Genomic DNA, 17,445 nt, shown 5'->3' with positions numbered 1-17,445 from the left:
CCATATCAAAGAGGTGAGATTATAGCACTTTGCAGCCATGGCAACTTCAGTCTGTCCTTTCTCACCAGCAGAGCTCTTTTCCACACTTCCACATAGTTTTCTGTTCTTATTCCCATTCCCTGTTTTCCTGCTGTCTCCAGTCTTGTTGCTCTTGTTGTGTCCCTGGCGCCAGTGCAGTGTCAGGACCTCTCCTGTCCTGCCAGGCCACACAGCACCTCTCAGTCCAGCTCTGCAGCTCCTGCCTAACAAGGTCAGCAGCTCTTGGCAAGAGGAGATCTGGTTTTGCTGCTCCTGTTACCTTCATCCTCCTGTGCTCTCTGACAGGACTCTCTCTCTGCTCCTGGGCCATGCCTCCTGTCCAGGCTGGGCTGCAGACTCAACCAGGACAGGAATTCTTCTTTACTGCTTATTTCCGGGGGAAAAATGTCTGCATGGCCTGAAAACACACTGAAGTTCCACATCAGAGCTGGGATTTACCTTACAAAGTCATTTTACGGATCAAGGTTTCCACAGCCACTCTTCACCTTAAGGATGCTTTTACCTCTCGTGGGCCTAGAAAAGCTGTTTCCCATAACAATCCTGCCACGTACAAAACAAAAGATTAATTTCCTTTTTCTTTTACTAAAGTTTGTCTTCACACTCATAAAATACACCGTGGCAGCAAACTTCAGCATTCTGTCTCTCAGGCTTCCTTCTGGCAGAGGACGCTGGCAAAGGACCAAATTGGCAAAGAGAAAAAATTCTTAGAGGACTGATGGGTTGGTGGCCACCAAGGGGTAGATCAGCCCTGTGAGTCAGTCAGAGGACGGGGTTTTACTCCACTTGCCACAGGATTCCTTGGCCCCTTGGGCAGATCACTCAGCCTGTCTGCCTTGGCCCATGTGGGCGTAATTCTTGTCACCTCCCTCATGTGGGGGACACTCTGCTGCTCTCATCAGTACTCTGAAATTATGTGGAGATCCTGAGGTCAAAGAACTGGGGAAGTGAGAAGTTGTCTAAATCATGAAGTAATTATTGTTATATCACAAATAGAGGCATTTGCTGGAGGAAACGCTCGCAGTGTCTGGCAGCCAAGCCATACAGCTGCTGCAGCATGCTACTGAAACTAATTACTTACTCAAATAATGCATATTTACAGTTTATGGGGGACCATTTTTAGGATTATATGTCATTAAATACATGGACTAATGTAACATTTTCAAAAGGCTGCTTTCCCAGCACTGCTCCCCAGAGCCCTGAGTGCCTGGGCCACGTCAGTAACGTTCCCATTCCTCTTTCCCAACCCAACGTTGTGTTTTTAATTTATTTTCAGTATCCAAGGAATGCTGTCTCCAGTATTCCGAGGACTATGGGTTGGATGTGAGACACAAACTCACCAGAGGAGCTTATCAGAGAACCAGGCTTGGCAGGAATCCTACGTAAACAACCAGGCATTTTTCCTGCTTTCAGTGAGGGGGCTCGGGAGGGTTGGCTGATGGCAGCTGCAGTGGGCTGGCCTTGGGCACCAAGGAAAGTGCTTTGGTAACCCCTGGTATTTACATGACCTGGATGCTTTGCCTGCTTATAAACTTACTGGTATAGAATGACCAGCTTGGTTCTGGTAAATTGAGTCCTACAGGTCAGAGTTATTCACCAGCAGTGGATGTTTTCTCCTACCCTTGGACTTCTCAGGAAATTTTAGCTTGGTTTTAACCCAGGTAACGAAGAGCTCTTGTTCCCACCCACTCTTCTCTGCCTCTCACCCTTAAAACACAGCACAGGAAGAAACTCAGTAAATTTGATCTTGGCCAGAAAGCTTTTTTTTTTTTTTTTTCCCCCCCATTCCAATAATTATCTCATTTCCTGAAAACCCTGCCTTTGACCAGAGCTTCTGCTGGGACTTTTTAGATTTATCATCTCTCATGGCCAAATCCAGTTAGTGTTGAAGTGCTCCTGACTTTGTGGAGAGCGGTGTGAGCTCTCAGCTGGGCAGCCAGCAGAGATGCTGTGATAGACACGCTGTGGAGTTGGGGTGTGACTGCAAATGGTGCTGGGCTGGCAGGGTGACAGCAGGCTGAGGCTGGTACAGTGGTCAGTCTCCTTGCTTTGTTCAGCATCCAAATTAATGGCAATTCCCTTCTTCAAGCCGTGGAGGAGGCAGCAGTGTGATATAACACAGGTGTAGTTCTGTGTTCCTTGCCTCTCCCAAACATCCCAGCAGGCTCAAGGCGTGTGAGGAGGGGTTCCTCTGGGAATGGTGTTGAGCATTTGTTGGACACTTGGTCCTCTTGTTCCTCTTCTCATGGACATTTAGTACTTGTGAACAGGTCCATGTCCTGTGGTCCTGGGCCAGAATAACCCCCTGCCATCGTTTCAGGGGGTGGGTGCTCAGGGGCTTCAGCATTTCACCCCCAACATCGCTGTTCTGAGTGATAAACCACCACCCTGCAAGCTGGAATGGCAAAGGGCATTTCGGTCTCGGAGCCCTGTCCCACACAGCTGTGTGACAGGTGAGGATTTGGCTCAGTGTATTTAGGTTTTTGTTTGTGTGTGACGTGACTAGAGAGGTGTGGGAGCCTGCTGGAGGCAGGAAGTGTTGTTTATATCCTTAAAGCATCTTCTGCCCGGTGGTTTTGCGAGTGCTCTGGTCACCTCGTGCTGTTTGAGAGGAGAACTTGGGGCAGGGGAGGCTGGTGACAGTCATGGTCCCTGCAATGGGGTTTAAACCCCATGTTAAACTCAGTTGTTTGTGAGCTTACTGGGGCCCTGCAGAGTCATCCCCAAAGTCCCCCATGAGCTCTTGCTGCCTTGTGGAGTTTGGGGCAGGCTTGGAGAACCAGGTTGAAGTCCCACAGAGACCTTCCCTTCCGTCTGCCCGCTCATGCCATGGAGTGCAGATGGCAGAGCAGTGCTGGCTGCTCAGCCAGGGGGTCCCTTGCTGCTTTGTGCACTGTCCTGCTGCTTTTTGTCTTTATGGACTCCCTCTAGAGATGCACAATTCCTTCCTGTTCAAAGCCCTACACAGCCTGTGACCCAGCTGGTCAGTCCCTGGCACTGCCATCCCCCTCTGCCAGCCCCTGCAGCCCAGGCTGGGCCAGGCAGGCAGCCCACCGGGGCTGGGGAAGGGGCTGCCAGCAGTGCTCCCTGCCCTGGATGCCCCCTTAGGCTTCCTGCTTTCTCCTCCTCTCCCCAGCCCCCAACCTAAAACCTTCCAGCCTTAACTCTTTGTTTGCCAAACTCCTGTGAGCTTGCACTGTGCTTGGAGTGGTAGCAACGAAAGTGAAGGGTGAGCTAGGCAAGAAAAAGGCAAAGAATTGGAGGAGAGACCCTTTTCAAGTATCTCTGTGACTCAGCTGTGCAGGGACTCTGTGCCATCACAGCCACTGATACCTGCAGCTCTTTAACTGTGCCTGTGCAGAGTGAAAGGCATCTGATTAGGTGCATATTTAAAAGCAGGAATGGATTTAGGAATCATTCTTGATCACTGACTGTTATGTCTCAGTGGTTGTCTGTCAATGTGTTGTAAAACACAAGTGTGCTGTGTCTTGACATTAAATGAGGTGCAGTGACTGAACCTCAGTCACATAACTCCCCTGGGTGCTCTGCACTGTCACTCTTCCAGTTGTGTTCCCTGCAGAACTTTTCCTGAAAATAATGCAAATAACTGTCCTGAGTGAGTCAGTGGATTACCAACTGCAGGAACCATGACAGTGTCAATTCAGACCCATGGAAACAATTTGCTGAATCAGTATTAACAGTCCAGTGGTGTCTAGAGCAGCAGTCTCAGAAGTGGAGTGCACACACCCCACAGAGTGTCCAAGATGATCCTTTAGGGTGCAGGAAGAAAATACTTCTCTAGTAGATGTATATAATTTATAGATACACATGTATTTGGGGTGCATGTGCAAGTGTTATTTATTGGTAGGGGAGCACGATCCAAAAAGTTTGGACACCACCATTCTAGAGGAAGAAAGCCTGAAGAATACAGAGCCACCAGGACTTGTTCTCTGCTGATTGCACGAGTTATTTAACAAAGGAGAACATCTACACTTGGGAAAATGAGGTTGGAAATCATCTACTTAAATTCTTAAGAAAACATGTAGGTGAGAGCCAGAGATCATGTTTTCTAAGCCTTGTTTTTGAACAGATGTTAGTTTTTTTGTTGCCCTGGTTAAATTCAAGTAGCAAATCATCCCTGTTGTTACAACTGTGCTGTTCCAGGCCGTGAGGCTGGTTCAGGGAGAGGAGCTGGTGCTGCTATCTCACAAGCCCTGTGGTGTTCAGCTGATGCTGGTGGAGATAATTTGGTGTCACACACGGAGCTGGCACATCCATACAGTGCCTGCACATTGAAACCTGGGGGAGGCTCCTGTGAGATTCCTGCAGAGGGGAAAGTTGTCCTTTATCAGTGGAGTTCTGCAGCTGATCCTGTGCAGTTCTGAGTGATTAACTTCGGGTCACAGCAGTCAGTACATTTGGGGTTTGTGGTTTGCTGGATAACTCCTTTTTCCTATTTGCTTCTAGAGCCTTTTCCCCCAAGACCAAACGCTGGGCCAGTGAACAGGATGTGCAAAACCCCCAAACCAGGGGAAATCAGAAGCAATAAGCAGGTTTGATAGGAGCATGGCTGAAGGCAGAGGTTTGCACTGCCTTAGTCACCACTGGCTGGAGCGGTGAGCTGATGTCTCAGGCTGGGTAGGGAAGAGAGGAAGGAAGTGGATTTAGTAGAAAATTGATTGCATCTACTTGGGCTCTTTCCAGCTGAATTCTGAGTTAAGTACATTCATCCTGAACTAATCGTTGCGGAGAATTGGCTGAAATCTCACATACTTCTTAAAAGGAAAGCTAAGCATTAAAGGAACAATATCCTCATTGTACCTGAGTGCCAAAAGAAGTGAGTGTACTGTCAGGAGCTGTACCTATTCAGCTCTCTCGCTTGAAAGCTGCTTGTGGGTTTAGCACTAATGTGACCTGTTGCAGGAAGCTGTGGTCAGTCCATCACAGAATATCAAGGACAGCCCAGGGAGGCTGATCTCTGATTATATTTCAAATTGGCTGAGCAAACCCCGGTTCATTTCAGTAATTCAGTACAACAACTGAAAATTTTCGGTCTTGTTTACAGCAAAGCATACTGGAGTATTGTCTGAAACACATATCTAGAGTCCTAGCAAGGTTTTGTTCCAAGCTACACAGGATAAATCTGAAGTAATTATTAACATTGGTGTAATAAGTGTTCACCAGTGTGAGCAAGAGAAGAGTTGTTCTCCGTGCAGGACTTTCACATTTACTGCTAAATAACCTAAACCCAAAGAACGTGCTTCCAAACTGGCAGATGCTTTAGTACTTTGCCGTTCTGAGAGTATTTTTTCTTCACTCTGCACTAACATTTCTAAGCTGCCTTGGCACTTCTGGACCCAAGGACCACTCCCTGACACGTTCTTCCATTGTCCCGTGAAGAAAAGAGTTACAGTTGTTGCTCAAGATGCCATCTGTAGGCACTGTGGATCTCAACAATCTATTGCACAGATTTGTCTCAAGGGAAGGAGAACTGAGCGCTGGGAGCTTCGTTTCACCAGCACGTGGGTGCCGTTGGTGTTGGCTGCTGAACCCTCTGTGGATGTGACTCAAAGCAAGCACTGCTGGCAGTTTAGGTGCAGCAGCAGTGCCCTTTGATGCTGCTCTCTTTGGGGTGCTGACTCATGTGGTGTTACTGGGAGGAAGACAGTGAACTGTGCAAATCCATTCTTGTTTTTCTGAGGCAAGGCAGAAGATGGTTTGGGGAAATTGCTCATCTCCCTTGAGGCTCTTGCATGTTGCCACAGGACTGGGCTGTGTCCACTCCTTTTGTTCAGCAGGCTGTTGTGTGTGCTGGGAGAGGTGATGCTGCAGCTCAGGCTCTGCAGAGATGACACTCAGCAGCCTGGCTAAGCTGGGGCTTTTAGTTGAGCCTGAACTTGAGTGGAGAAGAGAGTAATGACCTGCAGGGAAGAACCTGGGAGCAGTGCTGAGGGGTCTGTAGTACCCCCAGTTCAGTGAGCTTGCCCAGCTTTTGCTACTTGTTTGTCAGGTGGGTTCTTGCCCTGCTCTGATGTCCAGGTGGCTCAAGGGTCCAAATACAATTATTTCCTTTTTTTCTCTCCTTCCTTTGATGTTACTGGAATACAGTGACTTTTTCTTCTGGATGTATTCCCGCAGAAATTCCCTCCTACTGTGTGTTAGAGCAGTTCACCCCTCCCAAAGGCTTTTTTTGACTTGGGGCAGCACAGAGCTCAGGAAGCTGGTCCTGTCTCCTGCAGGGACCTGACGCACAGAGGATGGGTTTTGGGACTCTCCATTCCACCTGTGTGTGCCCACTCCTGTGCTGTGCAAAGAAACCTGAGCAGAGTCTCAGAATGCTGCTGGGTAAAAACACCAGTTGTGCCAGGGATCTGCATTCCCTTCGTGTCCAGGTGCAGCTGGAGGCTGGAGTGTCAGCCTTTGGCTTACAGAGCTCCTTGCTCTCTGGTGGTGATGGCTGCAGGGGCTGCTGTGTTTTTTGGGATGTAACAGAAGCTGGAGACCAGCAGAGGTTTAAAGCAAACAAAAGGGAACATTTCCTGCAATGCCCAGGGAAATCGTGGGACTCGCTGCCGGAGGGACAGCACGGAGGCCAAGAGCAGGAATGATCTCATGGAGGAATTAGACAAATTAAAGAAAGATTGGTCCAGGGAGGCTATTAAACATAATAGTTATGATGCAACCTGTGGTGCAGGAAGGCCTTAAGTGCTGGCTGCTGGAAGCTGAGAGGTTATTCTTGGGAACACTTCAGCCTGTGTGAGCCCTGTTTGTAATGCTCCTTCCCGGTGAACTTCCACTCCTGGCTGGAGCTGGAGACAGGACACCACGCTGGATGGATCCCTGTTGCTGACACTGGTTCTTACTGGAGCTTGAGTGAGAACACCCACAGTGGGTAGAGGCCAGCAGGGTTGCTCAGGAAGGCTGGGGCTGGAACAGGCTGCAGTTTGGTGATGGATTTACTCTGCCATAGGTTGGCATTGGCTGCTGGGAGAGTGTGATAAGACAAGTACTCTTTTAAGTCCTGGCTTACAGGCAGCAGCTGGAAAAGTGGAATTCTTTGCTGATAACAAACAGGGTCCGTCATGGAACTGCGAAAGCTTCCCACGGTGGAAGCTACCTTGGGGGAAGAGCTGTACCCCTGCCCTCCCTCCCGGCTTGCCAAGTGGTGGGAAGGCCTCTCATGGTTTTTAGCCAGTGGTCTGTGTTGCTCTGCCCTTGTTCTCCACTTTTTATTTTATTTTTCATTTTTAAACCCAGCCCTGGGATGAAAAAAAATTAAATTGAAGTACATTTGGAGCTTTCTTTTACATTTTCTTGTTAGTGTGGCTGCACGCTGGCTTATTAAGTAATATATTTTAAGATATATGTTAATATATAGACCCAAAACAGCTATTAGATTGATGCAAGCAGTTGTATTTCTGTTTTTAAATATATACTTGGCTTATGTGTTTGCAAGTTCCTTTTTCACATAAGTTCTTCTCTTAGAGCTCGGTGGAAATAATTTATGTGTTAACCCTGAAATTGATGGGTGGAATGGGATAGAATAAATATGTAAGTGGGACAGAAAGGAAACATCTGCCAATTTTAACTTTTGCAAATTATATGGAAGCTTGAAAGTATCTGCTAAGTTTATAACACAGTCTGCACGGGAAGGCTTTGCCAGAGTACCAGAGGTCAGAGATCGTCCTGTCCCTGCAGCTTTAAGCAACCCCTTGGTTAAATAACCTGACTGAAGAGCAGGAAAAGAGAGAAAGGAAGAGAGAATTCCACACTAGAGTAAACATGGCACAGAGATTATGGATACCCTGCCAAGAGAGGTGGGGTTTTCCAGCAAGGTAACAAAAGATAGCAGCCATCTATCCTCATATTGCTGCTGGAGGCCACAGCCCCAGTCCTGCAGAGAGGCTGGGGCACAAATGTGCCCTCTGTGTCCTCCCCACCCACAGCCTGGGCTGTGCTGGGGTGCTCAGAGGAGACACATCACCTGCCCAGGGCAGGGGGAGGCAGCAAAGGCTGGGCAGGAAGGTGTTTGTTCCCTTCAGTGCCTCACTGACACGGGGCAGAATGGCAAAATCCTCGGGAAGATACTGAAGTTTTTCATTTTGACATCGTGGCAGGTTAAGGTAAACTGCAGAGGGGAGCCTGGAGTTTACCTTGGGCTACAAACACGTCAGGATGATGAACTGCCATGTGTTCATCTGGATTTTACCCCAGGTTAGTGTGTGCAGAGCAAAGACAGACATTTTTCTGGCCAAGATGGTACCTTGGGGCAGACCTTCAGCTCCCATGGCTTGTGGTGAGCTCGGCGGTGCCCTCAGGGTTGAACCAGCTCCACACCCAGCCCGGAGAGGGGGCACAGAGCAGTGCAGAGCCTGCACGAAGCCCAGGAGTGGAAATGATAACTGTGTTACACGAGAGTGGGCTTTTGTGAGAGTCCAAGTAAGAGCTGGGCAACGGTAACAGGGAGGAAGAAAGAGTTAACTGCCATCTGCCTGCCCAGGGCAGGCTTGAGATGGAGAGTGAGAGTGAATGCTGACTTTGTGGCCGTGGTTAATTTGCACTGAAAAGCTCCGTTTTGGTGTACAAATATGAATTAGTATAGCAGCTTAAACTGTGGAGTCATTTCCAATTATTAATTTGAAAACAATTTATTTTAAATGATATTTTATCATTTTAAACAATTTTTATGCTTGCCCCGCATCCATATTTTTGAAAGTGAATCTCCTAATCTCTATAAAAAGTGTTTGTTCATATCTTCTTGTGTCTGTCTACCTGATGATAATATTTGATTAGAATTTGTTCACAGACTCTGAATACTCTTTCCTGAAAGAACCTATGTAAAGGGAGAAAACAATACACATCCTGTACTCCACCTTCATAGGCCTCCAGCATACGATGCCACCTTTTGTTTGCGAGAGTTTAAATTTCAAATAAAATCCCAGCATTCTTTTGAAAAAAAGGAAAGGGCCTCTCCCCTGCTTAGATTGTCAAATCCCAGACGAGCCCGGAATTGAATAGGCCAAGTCAGTGACCTCAGGCAGAAAGAATGTTGGTTATTTACGTAGGGCTTCTGCTATTTTAGCAGCAAACCTTTTCTTCTGAAAGGACAATGTATACTGTTTGGTGTTTATGGCCAAGTAAAAAGCTTGTACATTTGAGATTTGCATCGTAATAGCCTCGTAACTCAATATACAGCATCCTCAAAAATAGCAGTGCAAGGCTCTGTTTTGTCTTAGCCGGTGCAGGTCTTTTAGAGGCTTTTACAAAAGTTCTCTGAAAAACCGACCTTAAGATTCAGCTGCTTATATGTTTGCTTTGGTGGCTTTTTTTCTTTTTTTTTTTTTTTTCCTTTCCCCGGAGTTTTGCTTTTTTCCCAAACCTAAAATTACACGTGGTTTCTTTAGGAGCTATCAGGCCAGTGCTCAAAATATTTTGATGCATCTCAAGCTAAGCTGTGCCTGCAGCTTGAAACCAGGAAAACGTGTGAGAGTGTGTGTGTGTGTGCAATTCAGGCACCGAGCATTTTCCCTGGAATAATGGGGGATCTTTACAGGCATTCTGGCCTGGTGGATGAGCCTGCAATTCCAAATGGTTTTTAAAGTGTGCCTTTCTCAATAGATCGTAACCATGAGGAGCTATTGTGTGAGTAAAGCACACATTTAGGATCCAATCCTGCATTCCTTAAAGTCAATGGGAGTCTGAGCGTGAAAGGAATGCAGGATTGGGTCCTGAAACAGGGGAGCAAAATTGTGTGCCAGATTGCTTTGAAAAGAAGAATACAGCACATCCACAGTAGCCACTTTTTAGTGTTTCAGATTTCAAACGGTTGGAGTCTGTGAAAAGTGGCTTCTGCCAACATGCAGTATCTTCTATTCAAAGGAATTTGGCATTGGGTTTTTCCTCCCTCCCCCCCCCCCCATCTTAAAAAACCCTGAAAGCCCTAAAAATTCACCCCTTTTTTTCACAAAGCCTGAGCATTGTGAGGAGGGGGGGGGGCTGGGGGGGGGGGATGGAAGTTCCTCCAAGCCCAGGGGCTGGGCTGGGCTCAGTCCCCTCCTCGCAGCCCCTTCCCACCAGAGACCCCACTCTGCCCCGGCTGTGGCAGCAGCTCCACCGCGGGACCCCCTCACCAAGAGGTTGTGCTCGGTGGCTTTGTGTGAGTCCTCAGGAGACTGAGGAGAAAAATTTAATTAAGAGTTACAGAGAGGTCAAGCGGCCCTGGGTTCACCCCGTTCTCAAGTGGGTGGAGTGACAGAAACCCCGCGTAAAGAAAACCTACGGGCAGAGGGAGGGATGGGAACTGCGGGCCCAAACTCACATGTGAGGAAAGGGGGAATGGTAACAAATGAAGAAAAAGTATCGGGAGCTTTTGTTTTGTTTTGGCACATCTTCAGTTCCTGGGCAGACAAACCTACTCTGCTGAAAGGGAACAGCTCTCCCGGGTGAAATTCTGCGTCCGGTCTAGCTAGAGCTGACTGGGCAGAGGAGGCAGCAGGTTGTTATTGCTTAGTGTTTTCAGTGATTTATTCTGTGTTTGTAAAACTTGGTATTTCTCTTGAAGTTTCAGCCCCTGGAACCATCTGGTGACTTAAAGTTTAGCTTCCTCTGCTCGGAAATGGTAGCTGTTGAACCTGGGGGTTGTATAGGGCAGGTTTAGGGTCTGGAGGCTTCATCTGCCCTTCAGCTTTTGGGTTGTGTGTGTCCCGGTTTCTCAGTCATTAGACAGTGTCACACAGGTGCTCTTCAGAGGGACAGCATGGCAAGAAGAGCTGCAGGCTGTGGCAGAGGCTGGTGTGGGGCTGTGCAGAGCAGTGCCACCCTGGTGTCCCATGCAGGGCGCTGGGGAGGTCACCTGGCACCGCCTGCCCTGTGTGGGCTCAGCCCTGGGCATCATCCCACAGCATCTGGGAGCGTGGATGGCACCACAGACCAGCTCAGAGTTGGAACAGCCTCAGACCAAGAGCCCCCAGGGGGTTTTACAAAGCAAAATTCCCGGGTTTGGCTTGGTGAAGTTTGCGTTTCCATTGAGCGGTGATGGAGACCGTGGCCACAGGCAGGAGCATTTGCTCAGCCCAGGGCTTTGGGGCAATACAGGGGAATTTCCCTTCACTGCTGTGTTAGCTGGGAAATACCTGAGCAAGTGTTGTTGCATATTAACCCTGTGTGTGCGTTGCTTGTCACTGAGCACACTGAACACGTGGGGAGACTGTCACTTCAGGTGGCAAATGAGACCAGTGACGGTGCTGGTGTCACATCAGCCACTACAGAGATGGCGTCTGGAGCAGTTAACAAGCAATTAGGTCCATGTTTAATATTGCTAACTAAAACAGATAGGCCCAGTTCTTTGGTCAGCCAGGCATGAAGAGCTGCCACGCTCGGAAAGCTGTGCGGGTCGTGGGCCAGAGAGATTGTCACTGAAGTGTCCCTTACAGCCTTTGAGCTGACAGTTCATAAAATAGGAAGGGTGAGAAACCTCGAGGAGAGAAGCAATGTGGTACAGTTTTTTCCTCCAGAAAGAACTGATAGAGGAGGATGCTGTGTGTGTGTTGCTGCTGTGAGACAAGCCAGGAGCTCCCGGGTGGCCCTTTCCCAGCAGGAGCAGGGCATGGCCGTGCTGGGGGCACAGGGCAGGAACAGCCACCCTGCCTCGTCCTGCCCTGCCTGGGAGGAAGGAGCAGCCCCAGAGCCCAGCTCTGTGCTACCCAGGCATGTCCCCAGCCAGCAGCAATGGCAGCTACTGAGTAATATTCCATAGCTTGGGCTGTTCAGCCTGTTAATTAGCTCTGCTCTAATGAATTTCTTATCTTTAGCAGTGATACCTACAGCTCAACTCTTGCATTGCACTCCATGGGGGGGGGAGAGTTAATTACATTTTGTGATTAAAATAGAATCCCCTTGTTCTACACAGCTATAACATCAGAAATAACACGGACATTATTAGTCGTCTCTCTTTTAGTCCCCTCTAACACCGAAACGTTCCTGCATTAAGCAGTGAGAAGAGGCACATATATCTTGAGTATCAGAAGATGGTGTGGTTTTCTCAGCGTGCTGGGAGTCCCGGGGACTCACCGGGCGTTCTCTGGGAGGCAGGGCTGGAGCTGCAGCATTCCCATTATGTCAGAGGGGAGCTGTTTGTGTTCGAGTAGCGTCAGGCACTGAGACAATGCAGGCTTCTTGCAGGAACTCGCTGAAACTGCAGCACTGGTGAATCGTGATTGTTACCAAACGGTTGTGTGTTTTTAATCATCGAAGCACTTTAAATATTATAATAATGCTTTGGCACTTTTCAACTTCAAAGCGTGCTGCAAACAGTAATTAGATCTAATGACCAGGCTGTGACAATGAGACATTGCTATCTCCTGTCTTCCAGAGGCAGGGGGTGTCAGCCCTTGATGCAGTTGCATCACCCTGTGTGAGACAGGAGATGTGCCACTGATGATGCTGTGACTTGATAAACTCACCTCCCCACAGGCAAATACAGCCAGCAGGGACAGGGAGGGCTTGGAAGATGCTTTTCAGCTAGAGGGGAGGGGGCAGGACACTTGCAGTGCTCTTTGGGGGCACCTCCTCAAGAAGGTAAAACCCAGGCTGATTCACGGTTTGTTCCATGGGGGCCTGGAGCAGCCTTTGAAACAGCATTGGAAAAAGGTTTTACCCCATCCTGGCTTCCTGGCAGGTGTGTTTTCACCACACAGTGAGTTGTTGCAGAGGCTGGAGAGAATAGTTGTGACAGCCTGTGTCAGCCTGTGTCAGTTTTCCTTTTGCAGGACGAGTCTTTGAGTTGAGCCCTTCAATAAAGCAACAGCTCTCCCCTTCCTTCCTTTTAGTTTGCAACATGTAGGAGATAAAAATTTTGCAGGAAGTAGGATTTTGCAGGAAATGGGTAGATACATTTAAACTCCAGAGACTTATAAACTGGTTAAATGTGAAAACTGATGATAAAAAACCTGAGGTGATTCTGCTTTTATGTATATTTTTTGAAGTTCCAAAAGCCTGCATTCTTTAGGATGTTTGTCATGTTGGTTACAAACACCAGTTGGGATCGGTCCTTGGGACAGAGTCATTTGTAGCTTGTATTTTATTGTGTTCTAGATTATCTGTGTGAATCTTTGCACTGTTTGCTGGAGCATTTGTGAGGTCTGTGCCTCCCACCTGACCTGGTGGAATCCCCTTATCCTGGTGCTCGCTGCCCCTCAGGGGTGTGGGTGTCAGTCAAGAACTATGTTACTTGCAGCAGGCATTTGTCCCTGGGAGTGCACAGGCTTCATTTTGTACAGTAAAACAAGGCTGAGGAGCACTCAGGGAGAAGAAGGAGTTCCCTGTGAGGGCTGGGGCTGGGTCCCTGCACAGGCTGCAAGGCTCGGTGTCTCTCTCTGCCCTTCTCGGGCCGAGCTGCTGCTCGTGTGGCCGGGTGTGAAGCAGAGCATCTTCCCTGCTGCTGTTGGAACTGGTATGACGGGGAGGACACACCGAGGAGGGCACCCGGAGCAGGAGGAGGAACCCGGGGCAGTGTCGGTGAAGCCCTCACTGCTGAGCTGCTCGTTACAGCTACTCATTGTTATTATAATGAGCCACCGGCAAGTTGCATCAGGTTTTGTCAGAAACTCTTGGCTTTTTTTGTTTCAGTGTTATGAAAGCAAACAGTAACCAGGCTTGGCTAGACTCAGTCACTGAGAGGAGAGCCAGGCAGCAGGTCCTGTGTGCCAGCGGGCAGGGTGATGTTATCTGCCCTGGCTGGCCAGGTGCTTGGCTCAGCTGGCTGAAGGAACATCAGGGGGTTTTTAACTTGTAATCTCTGCCAAACTGATAACAGTGGGTTATACAGCTACATGGAACAGGCTGGTGCTGTGCAGGCCCCTGAGTTATCCAGGGCCTTGAGGGGTGAAGCTCTTTGTGCAGTGCCTGGAGCTTGGGGCAGGTACCCCAACCTCGAGGTGTTGTGCCCATCCTGGTGCTGCCTCTCCTTGGGATTCCTGTCTCCCTGGCTGCAGCTGCCAGCACTTCCCTCTGGATTGCAGTTTTCACTCAGTGTGGTGTCTGGCTGTGTTCAATGCTGGCATTGAGCAAACTTTTGGAGGGCAAGGGGAACGTAGGCTCTTGTCTTTATTTCTAAAATGCAGAATTTAAAAGCCAGTATAGGCATCCACAGCTGTTTGAGTGATGAACTTGCTGTTTCTTGTCTTTGAGATAACTACTGTACTATCCCTGAATGAAATTCTTCTAGGGTAAAAGGTCTGTCGATCTTATTAATCGTTGCTAATGACAGTCATTATCATGTGAGCAAGCTGCTCGCCTGCTTTATGAGTTTAGGCAAGTCTGTTCCCTAATAGGTATCTCGGGTTTTTTTAGCTGGAAAATGGGGAGAACAGTATTTTCCCTCAGTTTTGAAAGGTGGTGTGCTGGGAGTGCTGTGTAGGGCAGAGGTCTCAGGCTGGCAGGATGGGCTGGGAATGGGGCTCAGATGGGTCCGTGTCACAGGGCAATCATCTGCCAGACCCATCTGATATCAGAAGTGTCTGAGAGCCACTCCAAAACATCAGGTTTGCTTTGGGTCAGAGGCCTCCCACTGCATCCCAGTCCAGGAAAGCTCTGACCCCGCTGGCTCTGCCGCTGATGCTTTGCTGAGGAAACAACAGGAGCAGGGTTTGGGCCGTTTCTATCAGCCTCAGCACTGCCAGGCTCTACACACTGGCATGCAGATCCTCCTACACCTTCTGCTGACCCCCCTCACATCACAGCGTTCCTGTCCTGCACAGATCCTTCCAGCTTTGGGATTTGTCCCTAACTCCCTGTGCTGCTCCCAGCCACAGTGGGGGTGTGGGGAGGGGGATGGCCAGCGCTCCCTCACCTGACCCAAACACCCTGGCAGGTGTGTAGGAGCACCATGGCAGTGCTGCATCAGGCAGGTCCCTGCCTGGGGGCAGCCACTTCATGCCCACCATCTGCAGACAAGTTGTGTTCCAAGGCTGGGCCTGGCACCGACAGCGTGTCCTTTCAAAAGCCATTCCGGCCTCTGGCCCTTCCTTCCTTCCATTCCATGTGCTTTTACCTTCCACTGGAGAGGTTCAAAAACAGCTTGGATAAGCAGCAGGGAAGTTCTAGAGGTGGTTGCTCCTGCATCAGCCGAGAGAGGCCCCCTGATTGCTGTCCCAGCCCTGTGGCTTGTTGGGTGGATGGCACAGTTTCACCCAAGGCTCTCAGAGGAGATAAACACGTTGCCCACACCACGAGGCTCCTGGTCCCCACCAGAGCTACCAGGCAGCTGGAAAGACAAACAAGGGCTGACTCCACCTACCAGCAGTATGGAGACAGCAGCCCGTGAGATCGACAGCCCAAGAATGCGCACACAAAAGAAGCATTTCCCTGGGCCACGACAGTAAAACCACCAGACAGCCGCATGCAGCATGTGACTTCCCAAAAGCACCAGCCCAGATCCCAACTCCTCTGTGCCACACGCTGTTTCCCAGGGTCGGGTCGCAGTGGCAGCGTGTCAGAGGCACTTTCAAGCGCTGAAAATTAATCATATTTTCCTCACACCGTTTATGGAAGCGGTGGGGAGCGCTCCTGCCCCTCAGTGCTGGCCAGCTGGCTCGGCCCGCCCGCCCTCAGAGTCCAACCCTCACCGAGGTTGTGGCGTTTCTGGTGGAGCTGGAGGAGATGTCCAGGCTCGTTCTGTGAGTGGGGCTTTGGCTGTGACCTGGAGGGGCCATCTCTTGACCTGTGGGTTCCGAGCCTGTGTCCCTTCCCTGGCTCTGTGTCCGTGCCAGCACAGCCCCTGTGCCATCTGCCTGGCAGGGCTGACAGGCTGGGCAGAGCACCCTCTGCCTGGGAGCTCTGGCCAGTGGGGCCCTGGCACGTTGGGGATGAGGTGAGCTGGGATGATGAGTGTTCTCCCCTCTCCCTGGGTGGTGTTACCCGGCACAACGGCGCTGCTGTCAGCAGAGCAGCTCTGGTGTACGACAGCTCTGACCTGCTGCATCTGAAACCTGGTGGGGCCTGGTGGGTCTTGAATTCCTGGCTTTAATCCTTTTTGTTGGGACTCTTTGGAGTCTGCTGTGCAGTTCTTTGCTGTAAAGGGAGCCATCAGTTAATTAACGACCATCACAGGTTTTGTCAGTAGAGTTCCACAAGGGCTAATGAGATGGCAAATGTCAAAGCTGGAATACAAAATCTCTTGTTTTCAGTGTGATTTTCCTGCCCTTCCCTCCATCACGTGTGCCTTGTACTGCTTTAATGTCCCAGGAAACCTGCTGTGGCACTGATGATTAATATTTCTAAGGGTGGCAGGAACATCCCAATGCAGTATCCCTCGCTTGGTCCTTTGGAGACAGACGTGCTGTTGATGGCAGTGGCTGTGTGCCCACTGGGATTTTACCTGCCAAGAAAATTGTCTCAATTTCCAAAGGAGCCTTTTCCCCCAAATTGTTTTTGAGTTTAGATTTGAAGTCTTCCAGGAACTTCTATCAGTTCCAGGAACTTCTATCTCCAAGTGCAGCTTCTACAACCTGCCCTTGGAGGTAATATTTGGATGATTCCTAAGGCAGGGTTTGGTGCCTGATTGGGTAAGGCAGGATAGAACCAAGAGCTTGACCCTCTGGAGAGGAGAGGGGCCAGGAACAGACCCCACAGACAGGCATGAAGGGTGTGCTGTTCACTCCACATTCTGAACAACTGGGTTGGGGGATGGAGCACAAAATTCTGACGGTCCTGTGTTTTAACAGGGAGAAGACTACGAGGAAAAGCATTCTACAATGTCAATGGCAAGGTGTACTGTGAAGAAGACTTCCTAGTAAGTAAGATTTCAGGCATTTTTTTATTATTTCTAATCCAGAGCAGTGTTTTACATTGACTTGTTTGCTTTGAGAGATGATCTGGTGATTTGGGGCAAATTGGGAATCCTTTACCCCTGACTCCACAGCAGCAGGATCAGCCCCTTGGTTTGAAGTGGGGGCTGTAAAACCAAATACATAACTTCTATAAGCCATCCCAGAGTGTAAATTATGAGAGTTGCAGTCACAGAGCCTGGGCTGCCAAGCTCTGGTTCAGACATCTGGGGGATACCAATCAGAGCAGGAGGGAGCAGGCACAGCCCAGTCCCTGCTCTGCTCCCAGGGGTGGGATTAGCTCAGAACTGTGGCCACGGAGGGACAACTCCTGTTCTCTCCATGCTTTACTTCAGCAGAGACTGAGTCATGAAGAGAAAAATGGTGCTTGTGGCTGAGCTGTGTTGTTCCCAAAATAAAATCTTTGAGCAGTTGAGGGTGAGGATTGTGCAGAGCACAGGAATGGTTTGAGAAGTGGCAGACCATTTAGAATTAAGATGGACAGCATGGCAGGGAATTGCAATTAGAGAGCAGTGATATATTATGGCTTAGAGGAAGATGAATTTGGAGAGTCAGCATGTTGAAT

At 49.3% G+C, this 17,445-nt stretch overlaps 1 protein-coding gene across 1 annotated transcript in view; it reads left to right on the top strand.

Moving 5' to 3' along the window:
• WTIP (WT1 interacting protein) overlaps window positions 1-17,445 on the top strand; it is a 77,582-nt gene that overhangs the window by 37,715 nt on the left and 22,422 nt on the right. Inside the window, exon 3 of the mRNA XM_027894530.1 lies at window positions 16,758-16,825. Coding sequence (XP_027750331.1) covers window positions 16,758-16,825 — 68 coding nt within the window. The remainder of the gene's footprint in view (window positions 1-16,757; window positions 16,826-17,445) is intronic.

This window comes from Empidonax traillii, unplaced genomic scaffold (genome assembly GCF_003031625.1).
Source record: "Empidonax traillii isolate 1590-97213 ecotype Southwest subspecies unplaced genomic scaffold, ASM303162v1 scaffold432:size744455, whole genome shotgun sequence".
Classification (NCBI taxonomy): Eukaryota; Metazoa; Chordata; class Aves; order Passeriformes; family Tyrannidae; genus Empidonax; species Empidonax traillii.
This window is presented reverse-complemented; position numbering and strand designations above follow the sequence as displayed.